The 15,399-nt window shown below is 34.0% G+C and overlaps 2 protein-coding genes across 5 annotated transcripts in view; one reads left to right on the top strand and one right to left on the bottom strand.

Moving 5' to 3' along the window:
• LOC149905448 (uncharacterized) overlaps nucleotides 1–12,153 on the bottom strand; it is a 95,636-nt gene extending 83,483 nt beyond the window's left edge. For 3 of the 4 annotated variants that reach the window (XM_090106750.1, XM_090106751.1, XM_090106752.1), the window contains exon 1: nucleotides 10,859–12,153. In XM_090106750.1, the coding sequence (XP_089962876.1) occupies nucleotides 10,859–11,616 (758 nt within the window). In that variant the 5' untranslated portion in view covers nucleotides 11,617–12,153. The remainder of the gene's footprint in view (nucleotides 1–10,858) is intronic. The other variant, XM_090106749.1, reaches the window with a different exon arrangement.
• A 1,531-nt stretch (nucleotides 12,154–13,684) lies between these two features.
• Nucleotides 13,685–15,300, top strand: wcd (U3 small nucleolar RNA-associated protein 18 homolog wicked). Its single transcript, XM_090106307.1, has 2 exons — nucleotides 13,685–13,941; nucleotides 14,010–15,300. The coding sequence occupies exons 1-2, from the start codon at nucleotides 13,901–13,903 to the stop codon at nucleotides 15,274–15,276; spliced, it is 1,308 nt and encodes a 435-aa protein (XP_089962433.1). The 5' UTR covers nucleotides 13,685–13,900; the 3' UTR covers nucleotides 15,277–15,300.
• The last annotated feature ends 99 nt before the right edge of the window (nucleotides 15,301–15,399 follow it).

Genomic DNA, 15,399 nt, shown 5'->3' with positions numbered 1-15,399 from the left:
CACTCTAAAAATCGATACGGCCTCTTAAAGTAAAACAATCATGATTTACGAATGGGGTTTTTCCCATTTTGCCTGTGAAATACACGCAAAGGAAGTTTCGCTACTTTTTTATAGCGTGGAAATGTTACGTTTTATTAATATGTGTTATTTAAAAAATACATTCTAATTGGCTTTTTAATTTTTAAGTCGTGATTAAGTTGTTCAAGACGTTATTTATATTCGAAACTGTTTTTGTGCTTTTCTAACGCCTGATCAGCTAAACAGACTTTTTTTTTTAATAAAACCTACAAGTGAACGATATCGAAGGCGGAAAGATAATAAGAAGCATAAATGAAATAAAATAAAATAAATTTAGTTTATCATTGCACATAATTAACAATAACAACCGAAAATGTTATTATCATCGGTCTAGACGTTTCTTTTTGTCAAGAGTAAAAAACTAGAAATAGACGAACGCTTGTAAACAAAATAAATTTGGGTTTATTCCACTCAGTTAACAGTCAACAGATGTCTGATTAAATCTTTATTATTTATTTGTTCAAAAATTCTAACAATAATTCAGTTGACAATTAAAATTAAATTCTAAACTTATTAACTTCAACCTTTTACAAACAACCAGGAAACAACTGTCAAACGTTTACTATAAAAAAAAATATAACAAAATAAACTTTTTCCCGCCACCCAGTTCACCTTATGCGAACCATAAACAACCGCAGAACATCTATTAACATTTCGTCAAGTTGTTACACTACGGTTGCCATGGCGACGTCTGTGGGAATTGTCTCTTCGTCTGGGGCCCATATGAGTTGGCCATTTGGTGATCAATATGGTATGGTTCTAGTGTAAGCGGGTAGCGGATACGAGACGCGAACAAAAACGATAACACTGGAAATTATAATAAAAATAAATTTAATTGTGAAAACTTCATAGTGTATGGATCGTCGGATGGTGGTTGTTTAAAACAATTAGTCAGAAAAAACCTGTTACAGAGTATGCTTTACTAGCATTGTTGCTGTTGATCCTATTTCATGTGGGAATCAAAGATTTAGGTTTGAGTACTAGAAATGGCATACATTGCTAAAAACAACAAATGAGTAATGTTACATAGTATGATACAATAACCAGTTAAATAAATATAAGGGTGACAAATCAACATCGAGCTATGCTGCGCTGTACTGCGCTGTGCTGTGTTTGGTCAACTCGCTCGTTTAATATTTTAATGAGGATACAAACAAACCATGCTGTGCTGCGCTGTGTGAGGCTACGCTCTGTTTAAAAACGCAGCAGTCTCGAGCGAGGCGCGCTACCCGCCGTGCTGAGCCGCGCTGTGCCGAACTGTGCTATGTTTTTATGGAGCTCTGCCATGCTGCGCTGTGTCTTAATTCAATTCTTCAATTAAATTCTCCGTATTTTTAACGTATGGTGTGAGGTAACAAGCTACCGTGACTGGACTCTTTTAACGACAAAATAACACATAAAATATCCATATCCACTTCTTCTTCACTTTCATCTTCATCGGATTCAACTATGTCGTAATGTTTACGTTTTTTTGAAAATAGGAACATATTTGACGAGATAAACGACTACACGAGCTGCTGATTACTTTAAACTGAGCTAGATTGTTAAAAAACGTAGCTTAAGAAACACAGCACAGCACAGCGCAGTACAGCGCAGCATCGTTTAATTGTTAAAAAAACGTAGCTTAAGAAACACAGCACAGCACAGCGCAGTACAGCGCAGCATAGCTCGATGTTGATTTGTCACCCTAATTATCCGCTAATCATCCGCTGTCACTCGGTCCACCCGTACAACAAACAACAGCACTACTATAATAGCGTCCCCGCAATGCGAAACAAATGCTTGCTTGCGTCACACGCGTGGCCTTGATCGGTTTGCGGCTCTTTAGCCCATTTTAAGTTTAATTAGCTAACTCGGTTGTGAATTGCAAAAATATACGCGTAGGTAATAAGTATTGTAATTTGTAATGTTAAATATTGGGACGCATTGGGCGATTATGATTTCGAAGCTTTAATTTTCTTTTAATATTAAATAATTAATTTAAATATAAATAAATACCTAATTTGCTTTTTATTTTCGAAAATTCGAGCATTTTTCGTCTATTTCTTTCGCTAAAGTTTTGGCATTTCCAATAGGTATCTAACCTGAATGCATTCCTATAAGTTAGGTATATAGTAGGTAGGTATGTACCTATTCATGAAGCAGAAATATACATAATTATAAAAGAGGCATGTGACTGTTCCCCTAGTGGAATATGGAGCATATGCACTTTAATATATTTCACACAGTTTCTTTTAGAAAATTGATAGGTACCTAAGTACCTTAATCAATGTTCTATTACTTACGAGATCCAGGCTTGCTTTTGTCTTGCCCTTTCTATGTCTCAATGAAAACTTCACGCTTCTACCACAATATACAGATACAACCAGTAGGGAAACTTCATACTTATCACAATTGACAGACATAAGAATACCCTTACGATTCTCGTAAGCACGCTTGCTTGTGTGCGTGAGCCATTTCGAACGTGTTGTATGACGTTTCCCTACTGGTTGTATCTGTATATACAGTATGTATCTGTATATGCACAATATTGTGCTTCTACACTCATGCATTTACGAGAAGGTCCAATACAAACGTATCAATATACATTACGAACATAAAATCAACAAAACACCAATGTATCTTTGTATTAATGATGGAGAGGCATTACTTTTAACGACCCGTCTGAAACAATGGCGCCGATTATAACGACCGCCTATTTACATCCAAATTTCAGCGTTAACGTCAAGATAAATACATTTACATTTAAACAATTGCCGGTAAATTATTATTCATAATTAAACCCCATTGGATCCGTTTAAATTATACCATTTCATTGCAATATAAATAAAACAACAAATTCTGCCTTGAATCTGATTGGAATTCACATCATTCATGCATATCACATAGCAGTTAAAAAATGTGTTAAATAATTTTGATATGTAAATGTGAAGCAAATTATTATATCATACGTTACAATAAAAAACAAGAATCTGACATTTTTGCTCAGAAGCAAAATAAACTTGTTATAATAAGTAATAACGACTAACATCCTATTACCACAAAAAGGTACACCCTTCCGCACAGCTTGTGCCATGGCTCAAATCCGCACATTCGAAATGACCTACTAAACTTCTACCGTTGAAAGCACAACTTTGTTACCGCACCTAATCACTTGTAGGCGATTATTGTCAATCCGAGCGACACGCTTTGCCGCGTTTTATTTCTTAATTATTCTCAAATCGAACACTCGGCCCGATTTGACGCGGAAACGGCGCGGATTACGTAAGCCGTCGAAGATTTTTTATTGCGACATAAAATGAGGCACGCTGCCCACACTGGATTTAACTGGTTGTAATAGGGCTGCTACGAAACAACATTATAAAGAGTAATAAATCTTAATAATATACTAAACGTAATGTTTATTCAATTAAACAGAAGTCTACATAATAATAATGCATTCAGTTGCACCTAAAGTTCAAATCTCAATAATTTTCATTTTTTGTTAGTTCGAAACTCAATAACGCCAAAAATTCTGGACCAAATAAAATTATTTACATACATGGTATTAGGCAGATTATTATTAAATGTCTCATAATCATCTACTATTACAATCATCTGTTGATGTCTGTCCAACAATGTATGAAAAGCATTATCAACTATTGCTTTTCACGTTTCGAAAACCCAATGAATTCTAAATAGTTGCAGAATTTATTTCATTCCAACTCTACTATTATATTCAGAAAATAAGAGGACAGAGGTATATTTTTCACAATTTTGTTGCGATGAAAAAAAAATTAACAGATGTCTATATTACACAGTAACATAAATATCAGTTAAAAATTATCAATTCCCTCCCCTAAACAACATCGATTATAATAATATTACCTCTACAAAATTATTGAAAACATCAACACTCATTTTATCATGCAAAAATAAACCTATAAATCCAATTGCATACACATTTCCCCTACAAAGATAATCCCGATTTCGTCTTACTGCCAACCCTAACCCGTCTATATTTTAACATAGACTCTGATAGGATATTACACGGTTCCGTACGTAGACCAGGGTCGATAATTTTTGAAACAAAAAAAAATAGTAGTAGGATGAAACCCATTAGAAAAGGAGGGGAATGTGATAAAAATTAATCCATCAGTCCTCGGAATCACAGACACAATAGAAAATCTATTGTGTCGCGCCCCGATCGGGGCTTACGGTGGTCAATGGGTTAAAGGAAAAATAAATTACAGACAATCCGAGTTCGGGAAGTGGGAGGGGGGGGGCTTCTAAGGCTAAAAAATAGTTTCTCTTGATTTCCGACAAAACTACAAGTCCTATGGAAAAAAAATCAATGGCAAAGTTGTAGGTAATAAAAAGTTCTACAACTTTTGTATTCGCAATTTTTTCACATAACCTCAAAATTTAGGTTAAAAATTCAAAAAACCAAGTTTTTGGTTTTTTATTTATATCTTTTTCAAAAAAAAAATTTTTTGTACGATATTTGGTGAAAACTTACCTTATTATGTCCCAAATACAATGTAATTTATTTGATTGAAAATATTTATTTTTTCGACTTATTTTAACTTAATACCAAAAAAACAACCTAAGTTTCAATCGAAAATTCTGACGTCAAAATATCAGCTTTTTTCAAAAAGTTTGGGGGCTTTTTGTTCGTTGAAATATCAAGTTTCTGATAGTGTAAAATATAATATAACATTACCATAGTAAATTTACTCAGAAAATGCATACAAACAGTGTTATAATGAGCTTTTACTAAATCAGGCACACTTCTCGAACTCTATATTTTCTCTTGTTGTAACTATCGGCTTTTCGGTAACATTTCAAAAAAAAATATTCATCTGATCAAAGTAACGATACCACAGCTAACATTTGACAGCATGTTTATAAACAAAATGATGTCGATAAAAACATTTCAGGTCGTTTGAGAAATTTGCCATTATCAAAAAAGCTCATTATCACACTGTTTGTATGCATTTTCTGAGTAAATTTACACCATCAAAAAGTAGATATTTCAACGAACAAAAAGCCCCCGAATTTTTTTAAAAATGCTGATATTTTGACGTCAGAATTTTCGATTGAAAATTAGGTTGTTTTTTTGGTATTAAGTTGAAATAAGGCGAAAAAAATAAATATTTTCAATCAAATAAATTACAGTGTATTTGGGACATAATAAAGTAAGTTTTCACCAAATTTCGTAGAAAAAAAATAAATTTTGAACTGGATATAAATAAAAAACCAAAAACTTGGTTTTTTGAATTTTTCACCTAAATTTTGAGGTTATGTGAAAAAATTGCGAATACAAAAGTTGTAGAACTTTTTATTACCTACAACTTTGCCATTGAACTTTTTTCCATAGGACTTGTAGTTTTGTCGGAAATCAAGAGAAACCATTTTTTAGCCTTAGAAGCCCCCCCCCCTCCCACTTCCCGAACTCGGATTGTCTGTAATTTATTTTTCTTTTAATTTTTATCACATTCCCCTCCTTTTCTAATGGGTTTCATCCTACTACTATTTTTTTTAGGTTTTTATCATTTTTGAAGGGATTGGCCCCGGTGTAACGTACTTACTTGTTAGTATAATGATGGATGCTCGTTATTCAGAACGCGATGTTCACTGGACCGTAAATTTGTTTTAATGTCGTATCTACAGTCGTAATGTCGCACCAAACTTGACTAAACAACAAATAGATTTTGACCTTAAGAGTAGAAGAACATTTATTGAATAGGCAATAGCACTGCAAGTATTAATCTTTTCTGTAATACAGTAATAAACAGAATTACCATTTTAATAATGCAATATAAAAATCTAATAAATGTTTATTCCTCTACTTGTAAAACGACAAAAAAAGGATTTTCCACAATTTCAATAAGCCTACTTTTTATCACATCATATTCTCTGGATAACAGATAATTTATTTATTTAAAATTCAACATTACATTACATAATACATAAGGGGCCGTTCATAAAATACGTTCGCATAGAAGGGGGGGGGGGGGGCTGTCGCGAGTGTGACAAGATGTGACAAGGGGGTAGAGGGGGTCTACGGCAGCGTGACGTTACGCCGTTCATTAAAAATTTTTACTGAGTATTCGTTCTCTCGACTTTTTTTTTCAATTTTGTAATGATAGAAGTCATTTATTTCGTATTAGTAAATATACAGATATTTAAATGTATTTATTACAATAAATTGTAACTTGATATATTTATTTTTTTCAACATGAGCGCTAATATTTAAATTGTGAAAATTTAAATGTATTATCAATCAAAATTTATCATGTTTAGGGGGGAGGGGTCTTAATTTTTGTGACGAAATATTTCCAGGGGGGGTCACAGAAAGTGTGACACAGCGTGACAACCGGGGGGGAGGGGGTCAAAAAACGTTAATTTTAGTGTGACGTATTTTATGAACGGTCCCTAATATTCCTCACTTATTCATCTTTCATTCCATCCTACACAGCCTTAACACTGTAAATATGAAAAATATTTAAAAAACCGCTAAACAATAAATTGTTCTTTTAAATTTTAATATCGCATTCACGTATTTAACTGGTATTGTTTTATTAGCAATATTCCGTTTCACAATGGCCATTCATCACGGGCCGGGACTGTAAATATCAAATTAGGGTACATTGTAAACTTTTATTAACTCAACTCGGCCACGCTTCGCATTTTCCTTTGTAACAATAGTCCAACAATAAATTATAATCATTACTTTCAACTTTGACAGCGATCATTTACCGATAAAGCCAGGTAGGAAATGGCTTGAGATTTTTTAAAGGTTGCCAATTTTTTGGGTGATTTTTCCGGTTGGACTTTCTCAGTTTCTTTAAACAAAATGGGTCATGGATAAATGTTTGAAATGTTACGACGAGTAAGATTTTTCGGTGGAATTTCGTTATTGGAGAAATTGTGCTACAATATTTATTTTCTTTTCTTCAAAGTTCCCAAATATCGCGTCATCAGTTTCATAAGTCTCATATCTTGACTTGTAAACAGACTAAGCCAATTCTTTGTTAATCACACAATAGATTTAAGATGTAGAAGTTCCAAGTCAATCCATTCATTCCATTAGTCACATTAGTCGTGATATTTTTTGCGCAGTCAAGGATTTTAGTTAATCTGATTATCCGGCTTGGATTAACCAAAACAACCTTTCTAATGCAGCATCAAAGCGTGTTTTTTACACAATGAATGTATTTTAGGAGAGTTGAGAGGAATGTTAAACCGTGTGGAAACAGTCTAACAATTACATCATTGTTTAACCGTTTCAATTTATCTCTGCAAAGACCTGAATACTAATTAATGTACAAAACTGAATTTCAACGTACTTTCACATCAGGTTTAGAAATTATTTTTTCTGTGTAATACCTACTCGCGGTCGTGGTTTTAAACATTACTGGCAATTATCAGGCTTAAGTAGTTCGCTTTGGGACTATGCAACCTATGTAAATATCCTCCTCTATAGGCTTTACCAAATATTCTAATTACTAAAGAATAGCCGAAATGCACAAACACAAGCTCATTACAAGAACAAAACTGCATAACAACCCTTCGATCGATCGAGTGGTCTCAGCGAACTCGCCCAGTCTCCAAAGGCCCACACAAAAGAAATTCACACGGCGGGTGGTGAAATATCCAATAGACTCATGCTTGCATTGTGAGAGCTGTTGTTGGAACGAATTGTAAATCGGATCAGTGCCCGGTGACGCCCATCAAATTCGTCGAAACAATCGATGGGCCGCATTCAAAAGCCCGACATTATGCAACGCACAAAGAAGGCCAAAGAAATTCCTTAAATAAAACCAACTTTCGTGAATCTTTTTGCGAGCATCCGCGTCGTAAATCAGTTGAGTAATGCCAGTAGATTCTTTTTTTTTTTTGTGTCGGTCAGCTGGACGATAAATAACTGTGTGAAAAGACTTTACTGTTACAGAATATTTAAATGGAGTATTAAATTCTTTTATTGTTTAGACTTTAGACGGCCCGTGATATCGGCCTTTCAATGTAGCATTATGCAACGCGCTGTGAAGCATTGTTCGTTCAACGTAATGCGCGGAATTTTAAACGAAACAAATTCCTATACAATTCGTGTGTATTGTTAATTGAATATAATATTTTTTGCGAGAATATAAAAGCTTTTTATCAATTAATATCCAATTAAAACGAAACAAAGGCTAATTAATAAGGCGCATTCTACAGCGTAGGTACCCCGTACCGGGACAAAAGAAATGTAAGGAGGTATTAAGCTAGCGAGATGCGTGAACCCGTATTGTTCAGCATTGTGCTGCCAATGACAGATAAGAGGCATAATGAGCGAGGAATCCACAATGGAATATCTCTGGTACACCGTTCCAGCTAAGCCACTTACTTTAATGTAATAGGCCTCGTGTACATGCCTTGAAAATAAAAGAGCAGCGAGATAGAGAAATTTCGTTATCTATAACTTGTTCTCCATAAATAACGCAATTGTATATTCATTGACACGTACACTATAATATGTTTGCAATTACAAAGTTAATTGTTTGAATTTCAAATCAATATATGACTAGACGAATACTAAATTGGAAAATATATACGTATGTCGTCATTCACGCTTATATTAAATCAAAAAATTATTCCGTAAACGCGAAATATTTGTGAAACAACACTGCATATTCGCACACTCGACATTCCCAGCCACCCAGACAACTCCTAATATCGAGTTAACGCTTGACACGATTATATCGCGCTACAAAAAGCTGAATTTAGCCGATAAAAAGCTGAAGCCAGAACAAGCCTCTCTTCACTTGCGCCACAGCTGCCCGACTGGTTTGTCCACTCTGGATTGATTTAACGTAAACGCACGATTGAACCTCCTTCCCGTTTATGATTGCCTGGTACTTCATTATCGATTAACCATCTTTACAGTATATTTTTTTACATTTTCGATAACATTTTTAAGATAACTAAAATTATGAAGTTTTTAGTTTTTGTTGCATTACATTTTTTAAGTTTATTTATTTTAAAAATTAAACCAAAATAATATTTCCTGGAAATCACAATATTCATAGCAACATGATTACGTAAACCATGGTATTCCCAAATAATAAAAAAACATATGTAATGAACTTGTACTCATATCAAAAGGATATAGGCAAATCAGCTTATACTATAAAAAATAGTGTACACATATTTTATTAAAATAAAATTCAACAGCACCAGTTGTCTAAAAGTTATAAAGTTTGATTCACAGATGAAATATAGCCATAATATTAATTTTATGTCTTGTATAGTATTGATAAATGTTATCAACATTATTCCAAAAATCAGCAAATATATATCCTATGACCTAATCCATCTGCTAAATTTATAGATAAGTATCTACATTGTCTGCATACTAATTTTGTATTTTATAAGTTGTCATTTCCTATGTTGATTGGGCCAGAGAAATAGGCTAACTATCCTATCGCTATAGGCATAATCTTGTTTTACAATTAAATTGATTATTTCAATATAATTTTATTATTCAACAGTATTTAAATGAGATAAATCTCATTTATAAATTGTTGCATAAATTTCATATGAAGCTGGAATCAAGGACGGACAGATGAAAATAAAGACTAGGTTGGGAGTATAGTGGCCAAGAGCCTGTATAAAAATGAAATGCTTGACTTTCATCAACAAACATAATTTTAAATCACTACTTACATAGTATAAAACAAAGTCGCTTTCTCTGTCCCTATGTCCCTATGTATGCTTAAATCTTTAAAACTACGCAACGGATTTTGATGCGGTTTTTTTTAATAGATAGAGTGATTCAAGAGGAAGGTTTTAGTATATAATTTATTATGTTTAAGGCAAAGCGGGCGAAGCCGCGAGCGGAAAGCTAGTTGATAATAATACATTACAATTATTAAGAAGAGAGGGTACTTTTAATGTGCAAGAAAAGGTAACTTTGTGTTATAATATTTGTATGGTGTGTTATCAATATTAATAACAGATAGATTAATAATTCAATGTGCATTATTTAACGATCATCAAATTATAATTTTATTTACTACTTCAAAAAATTCTAATGGAAATTAATTTTTTAATATTTGTTTGTCTTATGCTTCGTGGATTGTATGTTATTAAAAATTTTTCACTAATTTTAATGTATTGCCTAGTAAACAAGGAGATGTACCTATTCAAAGAATTGAATGGACAATTATTCTCAAAAATTACATGTGTTTGATTAAATATCACCTAATTACCATAAAAATTAGACTTTTATGTACCATACGACCAAGAAAATATACAAGAATGGAAAATAATACTTTTGAATGCAGATACAATCTTTTATCTCTATGACCTTGACTAAATACCATTTGTAAATAAGTAGGTATGTTTTGTTTTTTATGGCTATGGTATCGCTTACAGGGTTGTTAAAGATGTTTTTCTCATAGTATTATATTAAATTTAAGTGTGCTGCCTTATAATAATTTTTATTTAATAATTAGGAGCACTAAGTGATCCTTTCAATCTATTTAATGTTTTATTTATAGTACTTATATTAATATTGTTAATAGTGTAAGTTATGTGTTTGATTTCATAATTTTTCATAACTATTTCTTTAGTAATTTTTATAATATGGCGAAATTGATTGTAAAATATTATGTTTCCTTGAATTGTGGAACCATTTTCTTAAAAATGATATTATGTTTGATAACAAATGCTAATTAAATGAATGCTATATAAATAATGATGCAATCTTATCTATAATTCATGCAGCAATGAGCAAACTGAAAACACAACTTACCTGATATAAATGACAGATGTTCCATTGACAATCCTCCTCCAGCCAAGAGGCACAGTCACACTTTGAGGGAATTCACTTTGAGTAGTCCTCACTTCAGAAGTATCGGGGTGTTGCAACATAGACGGCACCACTGCTAGCACTACACCCTCCGCAGTCCGAACCAACTGCGAACCCTCATTCTCACTCCCTAACGACCTCACTTGCTGATTCAGTATATTTATACTCTGATTCACTATAGAATGGTGCGACACACTCTGTTCTAACAAATGATAGTTCATATATTTGCCTAAATCTCTCTCACAGTTTGCACTATCACTTTGCACCGCATCACTGTTCAGGCCGGGCAGCGGTTGCATCTCCGCTCCACATCTCTGGTAGCTCAAGTCGCCAGACTCGAGCCCGCAACCGTACCCCTCTCTCTCCCACTCGTTTCTCTTGACTATCTGCTGTTCCACCTTATCATCGCCCCTCGCATCCTTCAGGTACTGCGGGTACTCGGGCCGAGCTTCGGAAGCAAACTTATCCGGTTCGTTGTAATGCTTGTAGAAGCCCCTCTGCTCCTCGGCGCGAAAGTTCTTGATCGCGAGGTGCTGCGGGAGGTTCTCCTGCAGGTAGAGCGCGTCAAGCGGGTGGGCCTGGGGCGGCGTCTCCGCAGCGTCTAACTGGCACTGGCGGGCCTCCGCCACGTACACCAGCACGCGAGGGCCTCCAGCCCCGCCCGCTCGCGACGCGGCCACACTCGCGGGCTTGCCGGACATGTCGCACACACATCACACACATAAGACACCCACTCACTAGCTGAACGCGAACGCCGACGCTGGCGACCCGACTGACACGTTACTCCTCGCATCGCTTTCCAACCGTTCGTCGCTCGCGCCACGAACTCCGAACCACCACTGCACCATCCTTTCCTATTGCTTTTTTTTGTCAATTGACAGCCAAAACAAACCTGACAGTTTTATGGCGGAGCCTCTTTCGACCCCATTGTACACTTAATTGCACCTCTAAAATTTACGAGGATAATAATTTTTCGCTCGCTACTGTTTTAGTTCAGTTAGTTAGGATCCATATTGACACTTCATGTAAAAAGGTCACCGAATAAAAATGTTTTTTTCCATCCAAACAAAACACTGCACAAATATTCACTACACAAATAAAGATTATTAATTTCAAGTATTTACAAATCGCTTAATGCATGTTTTCGAAGTGTCGCCGAATATTAATTTTGTTTTAAAGGCTTACAATTGAATACGGACGAGCGACGAATGAAAGACTCTGAGCTATTAAATACGACTAATAGTTAAAGGTAGTTAATATGATTTCTTTTAAATGGTCCCATATAAGCTTTACAAGAGGTCGGGTTATATTTAGTTGAGGCTACTTCCAATGACAAAAGCAACCAATAATATCTTTTTGTGTTCGACCAGTCAAACATTTGATTGGTTTAAATTTACTGCTGTAATCGTATAGTAGCAAATTCCAGTTTTCGCTTTAGTGTGAAAAGTATAGCATCAATTTTAGAAAGAGAAGAATAAAGCGAAAAGAGCCCTCTATGTATATTTTATGTAAACGAATGCCGTCAATGTCAATGTATTCTGTTTTACCGACTCCAGTAATGTTTCTATGTATGCAATCCAAATTTTGCAATTCTCATAATACTTCCTCTCATAATATTAATATATTAATTATCGAATCCATATTTAATTTGTGAATTTGTTATTTTTAATTGCTTACAAAGGAAACAACATTGAAAGCTCGCAAAATTTACTTCCGTGTAAGTTTATTGCTTTATTTTTAAGAATAGATAACTACATAACTAACTAACTAACATAAAGTAAGCTGTGGGCTGAAGTAAAATATACCACACGAGGAATCATTTTTATTTTATCCAAACAATAGTTACAATAATAATCTATTCAACGGAATAGTATGGCGTGAATCTAAATCTAGCATCACATACAAAATTTTTAAAATAAAATAAAAATGTAATATTAAATACTCTCATGATTAAAAAAATAAATGAAATTAATATCAATTTAGTCTTTTTCTTAATAAATAAACGAAATATTGATGAAAATTCTTAATTTAATTGCATTCGTTGAAGAAAACGTAACGATAACATGGTTCAGTGATCTTTTTCCTATCAGAGTATAATTTAAAGAAAATTGTTACAGAATCATAGTATTTGAATGTTTATAAACAAGTATGATTTTATTAAGAAAATAATTATACAATAAAGTATTCTTTTTTAAAGTGAAACTTTTAAAGTGAAACTTTTATTACATCGTCTCAAACTTTTTGGTCTGTGTAGCGCATGTCGCGTGTATCGCGGATGCCGAGTAGGTATACCTACTCGGCAGCCGACCGTCACGCGACATGCGCTACACAAAGCAGTGTTCGGAACCGTTCGAACAGTTTCACTTTTACCGTGGTTTCATAAAACCACACAACATTTTTATTATATCGTCTCAAACTTTTTGGTCTGTGTAGCGCATGTCGCGTGACGGTCGGCTGCCGAGTAGGTATAAAGCAGTGTTCGGAAAGTTTCACTTTTACCGTGGTTTCATAAAACCAAACAACATTTTTTTCATATTTTAAAAATTTTTATTGCATATACGGAAAGATACGGAAATTAATTTTAAAAACAAATAGGTTCTAACCAGCAATAAGAGGGAGGTGAAATAGGTTCAGATTTACTTTATTTACGGCAAAAATCTTTAATATGGCAAAGTTTTCGTCTATAATTTGAAGTGACGTTTGACGTAACAAGTTCCGTCATGCGTGAATGTCAACTTCACAGTTCACAATTTTTGAGGTTAGGGCATATGTTTCTCAGAAGTCAGACGAAGAAACTTATAAGTAACAACATTAATTATTAATTGATAAAATTTAATTTGATACCTAAATTTAGTTTAAAGTATATTGCAATTTGCATGATTCGATTCTTCACTATTTAGCTTATAAAAATTTGGTTATAATAAACAGTAGATTGCAGAGCATTGCCATTGTTTTTCTTTTCTATTATTAATAAATTACCTCAAAATGAAACGAAGTCACAATCACATAGATGCAGAGGAATCAAAGTAAGTAAATTTTTTCAGTGTGATTCACTTCTTTATGAAACAATATTTTACAACCATTAATATTTCAGATTATCGTCACTACTCTTCAACAAAAATGAAAATTTCGTGGAAAAACTAAAAAACAAAGAGACACAGGATGATGTAACTGAGCGTAAACCAATCTGGAAGGATGAAGACGATGAGCAGTATCGCGTTAATGCTGTTATACCTAAATTGAGTGACAATGGGCTTTACGCCAAAAAACTTAAACAAAAATATGAAACCTTAATTGGCACACCTGGTTGGGCGAAAATCAGTGAAAAGAAAGAAGACAAAGGCTTCAAATCGGATGTTATGAAAACAGTTGGTCATTTACAAAAGAAAAAGATAACAAAGTTTAGTAAACAGATATTAGAGGTTACTAACCATACCAAAATTGTGACAAATCGCAAAACTGTTACTTCCTCAGCAGAACTCCATCCCAAAGTGAGTGCAATTTTATTGGGAGAACATTCAGGTATCGTCTCGCTATATTCAATTGAAGAGAAACCAAATAAATTACATAGTTTCAAACTAGGAGGCTGGCAAATAAGCCGAGCAAAGTTTAACCCTGATGGGTCAAAAGCCTATATTTCGTCAAAACTTAAACATAATTACTGCGTTTATGACTTGGTACAAGCAAGCAATAAGGTGATTCAGCTACCCAAGGTAGTTAAAAGAGCTTGCATTTTTGAACTATCGCCTGATGGAAAATTTATTGCGGCTACCATGGGATTTGATGAAGTTTATATAATGTGTTCAAATTCAAATGAGCTCTTGAAGTCTCTAAAGAATAACACTAATGTTAAATCATTGGTATTTAGCCCTGACTCTTCACAAATATATTGTTACAATGAAGAAGGTTATGTTGTAGTTTGGGACCTCAAAACATACAGGGCAGTGAAAAAATTCCTCGATAATGGATGTATCAACCCATCCTGTATTAAAATGAGTCCTTGCGGTCGACTTTTAGCTACCGGCACAGGTGAGGGTATAGTCAATGTGTATGAAACTTCAAATTTAACCACCAGTGACCCGATTCCCTTGAAAACGATATCACATTTGCAAACAAAGATATCAAATATCAACTTTAATTCAACTTCAGAGGTACTATCTCTTGCATCGAGTTACTATCCAAATGCTTTGAAACTTGTCCACATACCATCTTATCATGTTTTTGGTAATTTTCCACCACAAACAACTAATTTAGTACAAGTTGAGACGGTTAATTTTTCTCCAAACAGTGGATATATGAGTATAAGTAACAACAAAGGTGTTGTAAACCTGTTTAGGTTGAGACATTTCCGTAATTATTAAGATAATAAAGATATTTTGTTGGAATTTGGTTACCTACTTTAATTTAACCTGTATGAAAAGCAGTTAATTTTTTATTCAGTCCTTTTTAAGGCCACTGCAATATGACTGCAATTCATTTTTATA

This window comes from Colias eurytheme, chromosome 10 (genome assembly GCF_061535395.1).
Source record: "Colias eurytheme isolate Ceu_HAF_F1 chromosome 10, ilColEury1 Martin Lab GWU primary, whole genome shotgun sequence".
In the NCBI taxonomy this organism is placed as follows: domain Eukaryota; kingdom Metazoa; phylum Arthropoda; class Insecta; order Lepidoptera; family Pieridae; genus Colias; species Colias eurytheme.
Note: the sequence above shows the minus strand (reverse complement) of the source record. Positions and strands in the feature narration are given on the sequence as shown.